General features: G+C 37.6%; 1 protein-coding gene across 4 annotated transcripts in view; it reads left to right on the top strand.

Annotated features, from left to right (window-relative positions):
• Positions 1-10,788, top strand: part of LOC138757533 (phosphatidylinositol 4-kinase type 2-beta-like) — a 74,621-nt gene extending 63,833 nt beyond the window's left edge. For all 4 annotated transcript variants that reach the window (XM_069925034.1, XM_069925037.1, XM_069925035.1 and 1 more), the window contains 5 exons: positions 1,350-1,408; positions 4,389-4,488; positions 5,773-5,906; positions 9,890-9,949; positions 10,294-10,788. In XM_069925034.1, coding sequence (XP_069781135.1) covers positions 1,350-1,408; positions 4,389-4,488; positions 5,773-5,906; positions 9,890-9,949; positions 10,294-10,467 — 527 coding nt within the window. In that variant the 3' untranslated portion in view covers positions 10,468-10,788. The remainder of the gene's footprint in view (positions 1-1,349; positions 1,409-4,388; positions 4,489-5,772; positions 5,907-9,889; positions 9,950-10,293) is intronic.
• Positions 10,789-13,932: the final 3,144 nt, after the last annotated feature.

The following is a 13,932-nucleotide window of genomic DNA, read 5'->3' as shown; positions in this document are numbered from 1 at the left end:
TATTATGATATCCTTAGCTGTAGCAAAAAAATGTATAATGTCCACCTGGAAATCAGAAGAGAGCCTGAGAGTACAGCAATGGTACATAGAAATGAATAAAAGTATTCCACTGGAAAAAAAAATAACATAATAAACAAAAAATAAAGTCACATTATTTGAACAAATTTGGAAAACATACATGGAACATAACAGAGAGGGCCTACCGTGGACCCCCACCCCCTAAAATGATAACATGAGAAGAAGATGAAATGAACTGACCCAATGTGTAACAGTAGATTACACAATTTCCTGGTTTATTTTCATTGTGTGATGACATTGTTTAATGGGTTTATTGCATTGTATATGTTGAACGTTTAATGGGTTGGGGGGGGGGGGTGGGAAGAAGGGAGAGGGGGAAAAAAGGGAGGAAAATGACACTATATTCAAGAGGGAAATGTTTGTGTGCATTTTGGTTAATATGGTTCATAGTGTGAAAAATTTAAAAATTTTTTTTTAAAGAAATATGAAAAAAGCATAATTGAACTATTCCCTTGGATTAAAAAAGATTAAGGGATAATTTAATTGAGATGTTTGTGATAGAATTATGAGAATCCAGGTTAAGGGAGAGATAGATGACTTAAGAATAAAGAGAAAAATAATACTAGAAACATTCAGATTAGGCAGCATCCTGTTGAAAGAGAAATGGTTGGATCTTTTCTCCTGAAACATTAATGCTTACTCTATTTCTACTGAGTCTTCCTGACCTGATGAGTATTTATAGCATCTTCTGTTTTAATTTCAGATTTTAAGCATTACAATTTTTGCTTTGATTTTCAATTTTATAAGTGTTCAGGAAACTTGATAAATAATAATGGAAATGTAGTTCCCTCTATCCAAGAACTTGCTGAGGAGAGAAAATGCTAAAAAATAACATGTATTGATTGAATACTGTTATCATGCAAATTGAATGTTGTGACAAGATTATCAGGCTCAGTGATGGACCTTTCTCTATACAAAAGATATTGAAAATCCTGGAGATCATGTTAAGGTATTTGTTGTTGATTTCTTGCGCTCACCAAGCTTTAAAGTAATTGAGAATTTAAGTGAACCAATCTGGGAACAAAATGATAAAAGAATTTGAGGGGGGAAAAAAACTATCAATGACAGTTATGGAGGTTTTGAGGCAACTTAACTGTAATTTTTGAATAATTTTTGGGTAGCACATCTGTAGCTGAGTCTATGGGTAGATCAGCCATGATCTTACTGAATGGTGGAACAGGCCCAAAAGACCAGATAGCCTACTTCTCCATTTCTGAATTGTTATATAGAAGACAAGAACATGAATGCTTGCTTCTCTCCATTCTCCACAGATAGAGGAAACGACAACTGGTTGATGAAATATGAAAACGCACCAGAATTTTGTGATAAGGTGAGTGCTAGAAATTTTCATGATGCAGAGATCTTATAACTTGTGTTATCTTAAGTTTTTTTTATCAACGAGTGGAAAAAAAATGTATTTTTTAATGGCAAATTAAGGCAATGAATAGTTTGTATAGGAAGCTGTGCATCACATGAAAGCCACTTTTTATTTTGTTAGTTTGGAGATTTTTATGTCCAGTTTATTTTTTAAATTACATTAGCCACTTGTCCTGGATGGAGCTAGGCTCTTGAGAGTTATTGGAGTGCACTTATCCAGGCCATTATGTTCTGACCTGATATCTTGTAGATAGAAGAAAAGATGTAGGATTGGAGTGAGTCACTTGTTGAAGACAGTGTCTGACCTATTTTTGTAACCATGCTTTTTATGTGGATAGTCATATAGCACGTAAACAGATCCTTCAGTCCATTAAACACACATTTTCGCCAATCATGTTTTATTCTCTCAAATGTCTCGTGATCTCAAAGCTGTTTGCTTTTTCCTGGAAGAGTTCTTAAAACCCTGTGCTACTGCTCGGAATAATATTCTGACTAGTTTCTCCCCTCCAACACTTTCATCCACCTGGAAGAACTTCTCACCCTGAATGACTTCACTTTTGATGCCTTTCATTTTCCTTCAGATCAAAAGTTCAGCTGTGAACATATGAATCCCACCAATGCCAACCTTTTTTGTTAACTACACGGAACAGTCTTTGTTCTGAAGAAATTGGGCACACATCCCACCCCCAGCTCTTTGGTTACATTGATAACTGCTTGGGGGCTGCTTCCTGCTCCCATGTAAAAGCTATATACTGCTATTTACTAACCCACCAACTCCCACAGCTACCTTAGAGTGCACCTCCTCTAACCTTGTCTTCTATAAGAATGCCATTCCTAATCCCAGTTTCTCCACATCTGCTCTCAAGATGTGGCTTTCTATTCCAGGACATCTGAAATGTCCACCTTTTTCAAGTATCATAGCTTTCCCCCTCAATTATGGTTAATGGAACTATCTCCTGTATGACCTCAGTCCTAGTTTTGCTTTTCTCCCTGTTCTATTTGGAGCAAGGGGTAAGGTTCCTCATGTCCTTGCCTTTCACACCAGGAGCCTCCACATTCAGCACATCCTCCATTTCTGACAGCTGCAATTTGACCCCACCATTCCTCCCCACCCTTTTCTGCATTGATCACTCCCTCCATGACTCAATTGTCCACATCCCTTCTCATTATTTCTCCATGATCCCTGATAATTTCCCCTGCAACTGCAGGAAGTCCAACACTTGCTCTTGCAACTCCTTCCTCAATTCCATCAAGGAATCTAAACAGCCCTTCGAAGAAGGGCAAAGACTTACACACACCTCTTCTAATATCTACTGCATTTGTGCTGCTGATGAAGCCTCCTTTACAATAGTGAAATCAAATGTAGACTTGAGCACTATTTTACAGACTACATACACTGTCCACAATGGCCGTCAAAGCTAAGCTCGCAGTTGCAAGCCATTTCATCTCTCCTTCCTATTCCCACACTGACCTGTGTCTTAGAATTTCTTCTCTGCCAGAGTAAGGCCCAATGTAAACAAGGACCAACACTTCCTATTCACCTGAGCACTCTACAGCCCAAATGGTATGAGCATAGAAAATACTAATTTCAGGTAATGGGTCCATGCATTTTCTTTATCACTTCTGGTCTTCCTCCTTTGCCCTCCCTTTTCTTGCTCATTCTCATTCCTGCCCCCTCTTGGTTCCATCTCCCAGCTTGATTCTTCTGCTATCCTCTTTCCCATCTTCCATCCCCTGCCCCCCAATGCTCATCCTTTAGTTCCATCTGGTCTATTTTTGTCACTTTTTAATCAGATTCCAACAATGACAACCTTTGTCTTCTAATCACCCACTCCAACTTGAATGACACATCTTCCTCAACCTTACTTCTTCATCTTACCTTTCTCTCCCTTTCTGGCATCCTCCAATTTACTGCCTCTGACCATTTTATTTTACCTCCTTCTGTTTGACCCATTCCATGTGGGCCCTTGTCCTACTACTCCATCCTGCTCCCTTACACAAGCTTCTTTTCTCTACATTCCCAGTCTTGATGAAGGATTTTGGCCCAAAATGCTGACTGTTCATTCTCACCACATTTCTCCCCTCCCCGAATTTTAGTGATGGAAGTTTATCTTGGAAAGGTTTTGGTGGAGGGGGGTGGGGTGGCAAGAAGAGACCAGAGGAAGATTTCATTGAGGTACATAAAATATTAAAGGTTGAGGAATGTTTATTTCCTTGGAGTAAGGAGATCAATAAAAATGAGATATGCATGCAAGATAATGAATGAAGGATAAAATGGAAGTTGTTTTCATCCAGAATTTGGGCCTCCCTGGAAAGTTCCTGAGCTCAAAACTATTTGGGTAGAAGGTGGGCAGTGTGGCATATGGAGAGATCAACCAAATATCTTTTGTAATAGCAGAAGCTTTGAGTGTGAAGCTATTTGGATAGAGTTGTGTGTGGTAGTGGATGGGGGTAGTTGCTGAAGATGGGATCAAATAGAGGAAGAAAGGTACCCAAGACAGGCTCATGAGGTTTGAGGCCTGGGTGGTCTTGAATGGGGACCTGAGAAGTGGAAGGAAAAGTTTTATCCTTCTCCTGTCCAATGCTGTCTTCCCTTTCAGCCCAATTCTTGATTTGAATTGGCCAAGAACATCTTGAAACAGATACTAACCAGACTATTGCAGATAATCATAAGAACATTTTATGGCATCAACATTAGGAATTTTTGATGGGAAATTATGTCACTTTACTCAAGTTTTTGAGTCTGTTTTTGGTTGGTACCTGATTGGGATGTGTGGAAATTGATTAGGCTGTTCAGTGTATGCTTTTTTGTTTACTTCATGGGAATTGCTTTTAGTGGAACTGATTATTACCAATGTTTTCTTTAATAATTTTCCATTGATTTGTATTCAGTATTTACAGCAGTAAAATTTTAAAATATTTTGTATTTGTAGGAATCTGAATGGACGCATTGCAAAGAGCCTGTCATTAAAATTGCAGCCATTGACAATGGATTAGCATTTCCATTTAAGCATCCTGATGAATGGAGAGCCTGTAAGTACATATAGCTGTTAAAAGCTACTTGCTTGATTCTCAAAGCTATAGTTTCTGAGATCCTGTAATCTGTTTAACATTGGCAATTTTATCCTCCTTTTGTAATTTTTATTTGTGTATATTTTTATGCTTGTGGAATGTTGTTATGCATAAGTATTGAGAATATAATCACAGCAGAACTCTTCTTGTACCCATTTTTGAATTGTGCCCCTTGTTTATATTTTCTGCCATTCTTTAAACCATAGCTCACCCTTGGTAGTATTAGTGGTTCAAACCAGATTGAGTAAACAGGGGAAGGAAAGTGCAAAATGGATGCACAGTGAACTACAAGTATAAAATAGACTTCAAGGACAAGTAGGGATTGGGGTGGAAAGATGGCAGATGAAACTTGATGTTGAGAAATGTGTCAGGTTAAATTTCAGTAGGAAGAATAAAAAGGAGGTCATAAGCAAGAGGGCACAATTCTAAAGGAGTACAAGAAATAAAATGTATAAGCCTGTGTGTAAGTAGAGCCAATAGTAAGGTAAGCTAAGAATGTTATGTATTGCTAGGTTAAATTAATACAAAACTGAAATTTTGGCTTCCGTTGTAAAGGACATTGAGGAGACCACATCTGTACTTATACATTGGTATCTCTATTTAAGGAAAATGTTACTGCATTTGAAGCAATGCGGAGAAAGTCTACTGGACTAATAGTGATACTTGATATGGGTTGTCTTGCGATGAAATTTCAACAGGCATGGCTTGTATTTCATTCGATTAGTGTTCAGATAAGTGAAGAGTGAATTGATTGAAATGTATGCAATCCTGAGATATCTCGACAGGGTGGAAATAGAAATTATTCTCTTGCCTCAATCAAAATTTTTAAAAATCTCACCTTTCCAACGATATGCAATTTAAGAACAAGAATGTAGGTTCTAGTTTCTAATAATTTCTTTGTGAAACTTGAATTTGTGTGAACTGCAGAGCAAATAGCCACTATTAGTCATAACTAAATTCACACCCATCTGATGACTTGGAAAGAGTAACAATTTTAAAAATCTTTAAATCTATTGAGAATTTAAATAATAAAAATGCTGGAAGCACAGCAGGTCAGGTCGCATCAGTGAAAAGAGAATCAGATCAGATGGTTTGAGACAAACATCATTGGAAATGGGAAATAAATATTTTTTCATTGTTCAGCTTGTGATAAATTACCAGCTATATAGTTGCATAATTTTCTGATTTCTTTGTATTTCCAATATCTGCAGTTTTTCTTTCATTCTTCTTATTCTGTTTCAACAGATCCATTTCACTGGGCCTGGCTTCATCAAGCTAAAATTCCATTTTCACAAGAAACAAGAGAGTCTGTTCTTCCACGAATTTCAGATATGAATTTTGTTCAGGATCTATGTGAAGATCTCTATGAACTTTTTAAGGTTTGTTTTGTGTTTCTAATAGTCTTGTTTGAAATTGATCATTCTTGAACGCAAATTCCAGCAGAGATGTATGAAATTCTATTGAAAATTACTTTGTTTATAAGTAATGTTGAAAATTTTATCATTTAATCATATATATATATATATATATATATATATATATATTAAATAAGAATAATTTTATTACTTAGATGGCTAGAGTTTGAGATTACCTGTATATAGTACTTGGTATATTTGCTTCAGATGCCTTGCTGTTTGGCATGGGTGATCATCTCTCCATCCATAATGTGTAATCCATACATACTGTATACTAATGTTCAACTGTCAATTTATTCTAAGTAATTGCTAAATGTTCACATCAATACCAAAGAACACAAGATCAGTTGACCTATCAAGCTGGAACAACCAAGCTAAAACAACATTCTGATCACTACCTTCCCTATTTTAAACCTTTTTGTATTTGCTGTCAAAATATTCAATTTAGCCACAATCAAACTCTCCCATGTTTAATCCAGCAAGGTATTGAAATTCAAATTTGTAATTTTGCTGTAATACATTCAAATAGAATAGCTGTCATTAAAATGAGGAAATCAACTTTTTTGTTAGCACTTTGAAACCTTCTTTCTCTTTGTTGGTATATTGGTCTGAGCAGAATGCAACATTATCAATATAACTTGTGGCATACTTGGTAAAACTCAAGGTTTTTTTACACTTTCTTGGTTCTTAAAATTGCTTTGGATTTGGTACGTTTCCTAGCAGCAGGTGAATGATATCCTTTAATATTTTTAGCAATCAATGACAAAATATTGAAACCTCAGCATTACTTTCATTTTTATATAATTTATTCTGCCCAATAATGTGATGGGCAGGTTTACCCACCTATGAAGTTTCTCCTCAATTTTCTGCAGCAAGAGGAGATAATTAAGCTTATAATTCAAGATTATTCAAATTACTATTAAATTTAAACCCCAAATACTTCATATGGGATTTGGCCCAATTAATCTGACTGCCATATTGATATTGGATATAGTCTCATTTGCCTAAAGTTAAAATCTCACATTATTGGGCAGAGTACTGTAAATAATCGTGTTTAATGCATTCTGTACATAATGCGACCCCCCCCCCCCCATTTTTAAGGGAAAAAAAGGGGGGAAAATTTTACCCCCGTGTATAATACAACCCCCTCCCCTCACCTGCCTGAGTCACGCTGCCGTCTCTCCGGTCACCCGCCTGCCTGAGTCGTGCTACCGTCTATCACGACCCCCCCCTCACCCGCCCGAGTTGTGCTGCCGTCTATCACTCGCCAGGCCGCCTGAGTCGCGCTGCTGTCTACCATCCGCCGAATTGTGCTGCCGTCTACCGCCCGCCCACCTCTCCAGCCCGAGTCGCGAGTTGCAGAAAACTTTTTTTGTTTTACTCTCGTGTATAATGTGACCCCCCCCCTATTTTTAAGGGGAAAATGGGGGAAAAAATTTTTGCATTATACTCTAATATTTACAGTAAATTGCTTACCAAAAAAATTGAAGATAATGCTGAGACTTCAATACTGCTTTCAATCCTTACCAAGCCCACTACCTAATAATTTTTTTCAATCTTAATTTACATATTTGTTAATTACTTTGGTCAGGTGGTTTCTCGAATTTCCATGGGCAAATTGACCTGGGATTATAAATTGGGGTTAAAATTACCAGATCTTTTAAAAAAAATACTATTTAGCTGCACAAATTTGTTGCTGCTTTTTTTAATTTTAATGAGGCAATTCCTTCCTGGGCTCTAATTAGTAGGAGAGGAGATGGCAGAAGAATTTATTTATAAATGGAATTTTAAATTAATTAAAAGGAAACAAATAACATTATTGAAATGTAACTTGTATTTTGAGTAAAATTAAACAATTTTATGGGATTAAAGAGGGATTATCCTCAAAGACTCCACTATCTCAAAATTTAATACCCATGACTTTGGGTAATAGAATCTTGGCTACCATGCAACAATATGGTACCAGGTGCATTGAAGATTATGATCAACAGAAGCAATTTGTCTTTTGGCAGACTTAAAAATATAATTTACCAAACCGCATTTTTCTGCTATCTCCAATTGTGATCTTTCTTGAGGGATAACTGGGGACCATTAATGGTCCTACCAATGTGTTCAAACATCTAAATTCTAATTTGAAAGGGGAATGCAACCAAATTTATCTCCACTATATATGCTCTGATCCAGTATCAAAACCCAAAATCTGGACGACATAGATTGAGGGAGAGATGAAAATCGGATTTAAGCATTGTAATCGATCCATAATGCTGATCAGATCTATGTTTAATATGATAGACTATGATAGAATGACCTTAATTCATTCTAGATATAGACTGATTCATCATAATTTTTTGCTCCAATGGTATATCACACCTCAAAAGATGCATAGAAATAAACCAGAATTTTCTGATGGGTGTTTAAGGTGTGGTATAGATGTTGGTACCTTTTTACATTCCACCTGGTTGGGCATGAAATTAAGACCCTTTTGGATAGAATTTAGGGAAGTGTTGACAAAAATTGTGGGGGTGAACTTCCCTGTAGACCCAGAACTCAGGGCAATTTGGCAGTTATAAAAGTTAACATCTCCAGAAGTAAATTTAAATTTATTAAAATTGCATTGTCAATAACCAGGAATGTATAGCAGTATGGCAGAGTCCGCAAGCATCGAATCCATGCTGCTGAAGACCCAAACTGTGCTGGGTGGTCACGTCTCCAGAATGGAGGACCATCGCCTTCCCAAGATCGTGTTCTATAGCGAGCTCTCCACTGGCCACCGAGGCAGAGGTGCACCAAAGAAGAGGTACAAGGACTGCCTAAAGAAATCTCTTGGTGCCTGCCACATTGACCACCGCCAGTGGGCTGATATCGCCTCCAACCGTGCATCTTGGCGCCTCAGTTCGGCGGGCAGCAACCTCCTTTGAAGAAGACCGCAGAGCCCACCTCACTGACAAAAGACAAAGGAGGAAAAACCCAACCCCAACCAACCAATTTTCCCTTGCAACCATGCCTGCCTGTCCCGCATCGGACTTGTCAGTCACCAATGAGCCTGCAACAGACGTGGACATACCCCTCCATAAATCTTCATCCACGAAGCCAAGCCAAAGAAGAAAGAAAATAGCAGTAACATGGAAACATGGTTCCCTACTTCACATTGATCGTTGGAACATGGAAGTGCAAAGTTGTATTCTTCTTGAGAAGATTACATATAGTCCTAGGAATAGATGCAGTATGTTTGTTGAAATTTGGCAACATAATTTAGATTACTTAAATGCCTAGATTGCATAATTTATTTTGATACTTGTCAATTAGTATACTCATTAGAAATGTAATACTTTTAAAATGATGTGGCTCTGAGATGTCGAAAGTTGCTCCTTTTGCTTTTTCCATTTTCTTTCTTTTTATATCCTTCTATTCTCTGCTGTTTGTCCCCTTTTTTTTCAAATCTGGGGGTGGGGTGCTGGGAGAAGGACTTTTTTTCAGACCTTAAGATTTTTCTGATTTTTATATTCAATGTATTATTGTTATATTAATTGAGCCCAATATTTTATATTTTCTTAAAACTTTAAAATATTTTTTAAAAAGACAAAATATTGGATATTTTATGAATATTAGGTGGTTTGGAAGTTTTGTTTTATTTGGAGTAAAATGACCTCGATTGGCATAGGTAAGTGGTATAAACAAACTTTTATACCACTTTTGGAATCAATCTGCTGCATGGAAACAGCCCCTACACAACTCATCCATGCATTCAGCCTATATCTCTAAATCTTTCCTATCCATGTTACCTGTCTGAATGTCCTTTAAACATTACAATTATCCCTACATTCACTACTTGCTTGGCACTCATTCCATATACCCACCATCCTCTGTATAAAAATCAAAAGCCTCTGCCGACAGGAATGGGAGCTTAATTTTTGTAACATAATTCTGATGCAAATACTTTTTTTCAGACTGACAAAGGTTTTGACAAAGCTACATTTGAACTACAGATGTCAGTGATGAGAGGACAGGTAAGATTTGTATATTCTGCCACTAAATGGTGGGCTGAGAACTTGGAATGAAAATACCTGCATGTGCAATATTGAACATTATCTTTTAACTGATCTCTGAAATTTCTTTTGTTTATATTAAGCTTGATAGAAAAATAAATTTTCTAATTGCCTTTGTGTATTCCCAACAAAATTCGAAGAAATTTGTTGTTTATCACCATAAACACAGGATGAATGAAATCATTAGTAAACTTGAGGCAATCATTTAGAAAGACTGAAGTTCAACTAGCATGTTGGAGTAGCCCATGAATCTGAACAATATAAACTGAAATGAATTGAAAATTGTGCACCTTTTCTTTGTTTAGATTTTGAACCTGACTCAGGCGCTTAAAGATGGAAAAAGTCCTATTCAATTGGTGCAGATGCCTCGTGTGGTTGTGGAAAGAAGTAGTTCTGGTAGTCAAGGAAGGATTGTTCACCTGAGTAATGCCTTTACCCAGACATTTCACTGCAGAAAACCATTTTTCTCATCATGGTGATGGATGTATAAATTCACTGACCTCTTTTAAAATGGTTTCTAGATACTTGTTTCATACCTCTGTAAATATGCAATAAGGTGACGGTAAAAGGGAGAAAACTTGAATTTCTTTGGTTACCTTTTTAAAATTTAAAAAAGGTGAAAGATATCTACTGTAATTGCCAAAAATGTTTTGGTGCAATTCATCAGACGTTAGATACCTAAAACAAAGTTTACATTTTTTTGCAGCATTAAAACTTGAGCAATTGTTAGTGTCAGGGAATATGAACTACTGTCTTAATGTATTTTTATAAGATCTGCATTAAAATTTTTCAAACAGAAATGTATTATATTTTCTGGGAAAGGGGGTTCTATATAGGAAGTTCTTGAATAAAGATTTTTGTGTTTATGTTCATTCAGACCAAAAGCTTTAATTTCACACAGGGGATGAGAAATTTTTTATAACCCGGACTGATCACTGTATTTGTTTCTTGGAAAATGATAAAACAATGTTGAAACCAAATTATCCATGTGAATGGAATGCATTGCAGTTCACTGCAGTCCACTTTGTATTAAATAGCATGAATCTACTCTTTGAAATTCACTGAAGTATTTCTCAACTGTAGCTGACTTAGGTCATTGATTTTATTTTTGAAGCTTTTTTTCCTGAAGGTTCTGTAATGTGGCAGAACCTGCAGCTTGAATCTGCAGCCTTTTATGGCTTAGAGTACTGATTCACAATGAAGGGCAGAAATTTTGCATGAAGGTAAATGATCAAGTTACAGTGCCCTCCATATTATTTGGGACAAAGACGCTTTGTTTCCTTTATTTGCCTCTATGCTCCATTTTTAAATTTGTAATCAAACAATTAACATGGGACTAAAATGCATATTCCAGATTTTATTCAAGGGTATTCGGTTTGAACATAATTGCCCCATTTCAGGGCACCATAATATTTGGGACATATAACCATATAACCACTTACAGCACAGAACAGGCCAGTTCAGCCCTACTAGTCCATGCCGTAACAAATTCCCACCCTCCTAGTCCCACTGACCAGCACCCGGTCCATACCCCTCCAGTCCTCTCCTATCCATGTAACGATCCAGTCTTTCCTTAAATGTAACCAAAGATCCCGCCTCGACCACATCTGTCGGAAGCTCATTCCACATCCCTACCACCCTTTGCGTAAAGAAATTTCCCCTCATGTTCCCCTTATAATTTTCCCCCTTCAATCTTAAACCATGCCCTCTTGTTTGAATCTCCCCCACTCTTAATTGAAAAAGCCTATCCACGTTTTCTCTGTCTATCCCTTTAAAAAATCTTAAACACCTCTATCAAGTCCCCTCTCAATCTTCTACGCTCCACCTTTCCCTGTAACTCAAACCTTGAAATCCTGTCAACATTCTCGTGAACCTTCTCTGCACTCTCTCTATTTTGTTTATATCTTTCCTATAATTTGGTGACCAAAACTGTACACAGTACTCCAAATTTGGCCTCACCAATGCCTTGTACAATCATCATAACCTCCCTACTCTTGAATTCAATACTCCGATTTATGAAGTCCAACATTCCAAATGCCTTCTTCACCACACCATCTACCTGAGTATCAGCCTTGAGGGTACTATTTACCACAACTCCTAAATCCCTTTGTTGCTCTGCACATCTCAATAGCCTACCATTTAATGCATATGACCTATTTAGATTTGCCTTTCCAAAATGTAACACCTCACACTTATCTGTATTAAATTCCATCAGCCATTTCTCAGCCCACACCTCCAGCCTTCCTAAATCACCTTTTAATCTACGGTAATCTTCCTAACTGTCCAGAACACCTCCAATCTTTGTATCATCCGCAAACTTGCTTATCCAATTCTCCACCCCTGCTTCCAGATCGTTAATATATATAACAAACAGTAGTGGACCGAGGACCGATCCCTGAGGAACCCCACTAGTTACTGGCCTCCAATTGGACAACATTTTCTACCACTACTCTCTGACACCTCCCATCCAACCACTGCTGAATCCATTTCACTACCTCCTCATTTATACCTAATGCCTCCACCTTTTTTCCTAACCTCCTGTGGGGAACTTTGTCAAAAGCTTTACTAAAGTCTAAATAGACAACATCCACAGCTTTCCCTTCATCAACCTTTTTTGTAATCCCCCCGAAAAACTCAATCAGGTTTGTCAACCATGATCTACAAAACCATGCTGATTACTCCCTAGCAATCCCTGTACCTCCAAATATTTGTAAATACCATCCCTCAGAACACTTTCCATCAACTTGCCCACCACAGACATCAGACTCACGGGCCTATAATTCCCAGGTTTACATTTGGACCCTTTCTTAAACAGCGGAACCACATGCGCCACCCTCCAATCCTTTGGCACTACCCCCGTGGCTAGTGACATCCTAAATATCTCTGTTAATGGCCCCACTATCTGTCCACTAGCCTCCCTGAGTGTCCTTGGGAATATTTTGTCCGGTCCTGAAGATTTATCCACCTTTATCTTTTTCAACACAGCCATCACTACCTCTTCGGTTATCCTTGTATGCTTAATTACCTCCCCATTATTTTTCTTTACCTCAACTGGTTCAATATTTTTTTCCCTAGTGAATACCGAGGCAAAGAAATCATTCAAAATTTCCCCCATTTCCTCTGACTTCTCACTCAGCCTACCCTCACTATCTACAAGGGGTCCAATTTTATCCCTCACTAATCTTTTACTTTTAATGTACTTATAGAAACCCTTTGGATTTATTTTTACTCTGTCTGCTAAAGCCTCTTCATGCCTTTTTTTGGCCTTTCTAATTTCTTTCTTAAGATTCCTTCTACACTCCTTGTAGTCCTCCTTCAAATTGTCAGCTCCCTGCTCTTTATACCTCTTGTACACCTCCCTTTTTCTCCTAACCATATTTCCAATAAGCCTCCCTATGACTTCCAGCCTTTCCTTTGATCCTCACTGGGACATAACTACTCTGTACCCTCAAAATTTCTTTTTTGAATATCCTCCATTTTTCATTTACACCCTCACCTGAAAATATACTGTCCCAGTCAATATTCCCCATATCCCTTCTTATTCCTTCGAAATTTGCTCTTCTCCAATCCAGAACCTCAACTTTAGGCCCCTCCTTGCTCTTCCCTAAAACTACCTTAAAACTAACAGAATTATGATCACTAGACCCAATTGGATCTCCAACATTAATGTCTGATACCTGACCTAGCTCATTCCCTAACAGGAGATCCAATATTCCACTGTCCCGAGTTGGTTCTACTAATTGATTCAGAAAACAATCTTGAACACATTTAACGAACTCTAGCCCATCCAGCCCTCTAACTGTATGGGTATCCCAATCAATGTGAGGGAAGTTAAAATCTCCCATGATCACTACCTTATGATTCTCACACATATATGTTATCTCTCTACACATTTGTTCCTCTAGTTTTCTTGACCCATTTGGTGGTCTGTAATACACCCCTAT

The sequence above is a fragment of the Narcine bancroftii genome, chromosome 3 (assembly GCF_036971445.1).
Source record: "Narcine bancroftii isolate sNarBan1 chromosome 3, sNarBan1.hap1, whole genome shotgun sequence".
NCBI lineage: Eukaryota > Metazoa > Chordata > Chondrichthyes > Torpediniformes > Narcinidae > Narcine > Narcine bancroftii.
The sequence above is the reverse complement of the archived record's forward strand: the minus strand, read 5'-3'. Positions and strand labels throughout refer to the sequence as shown.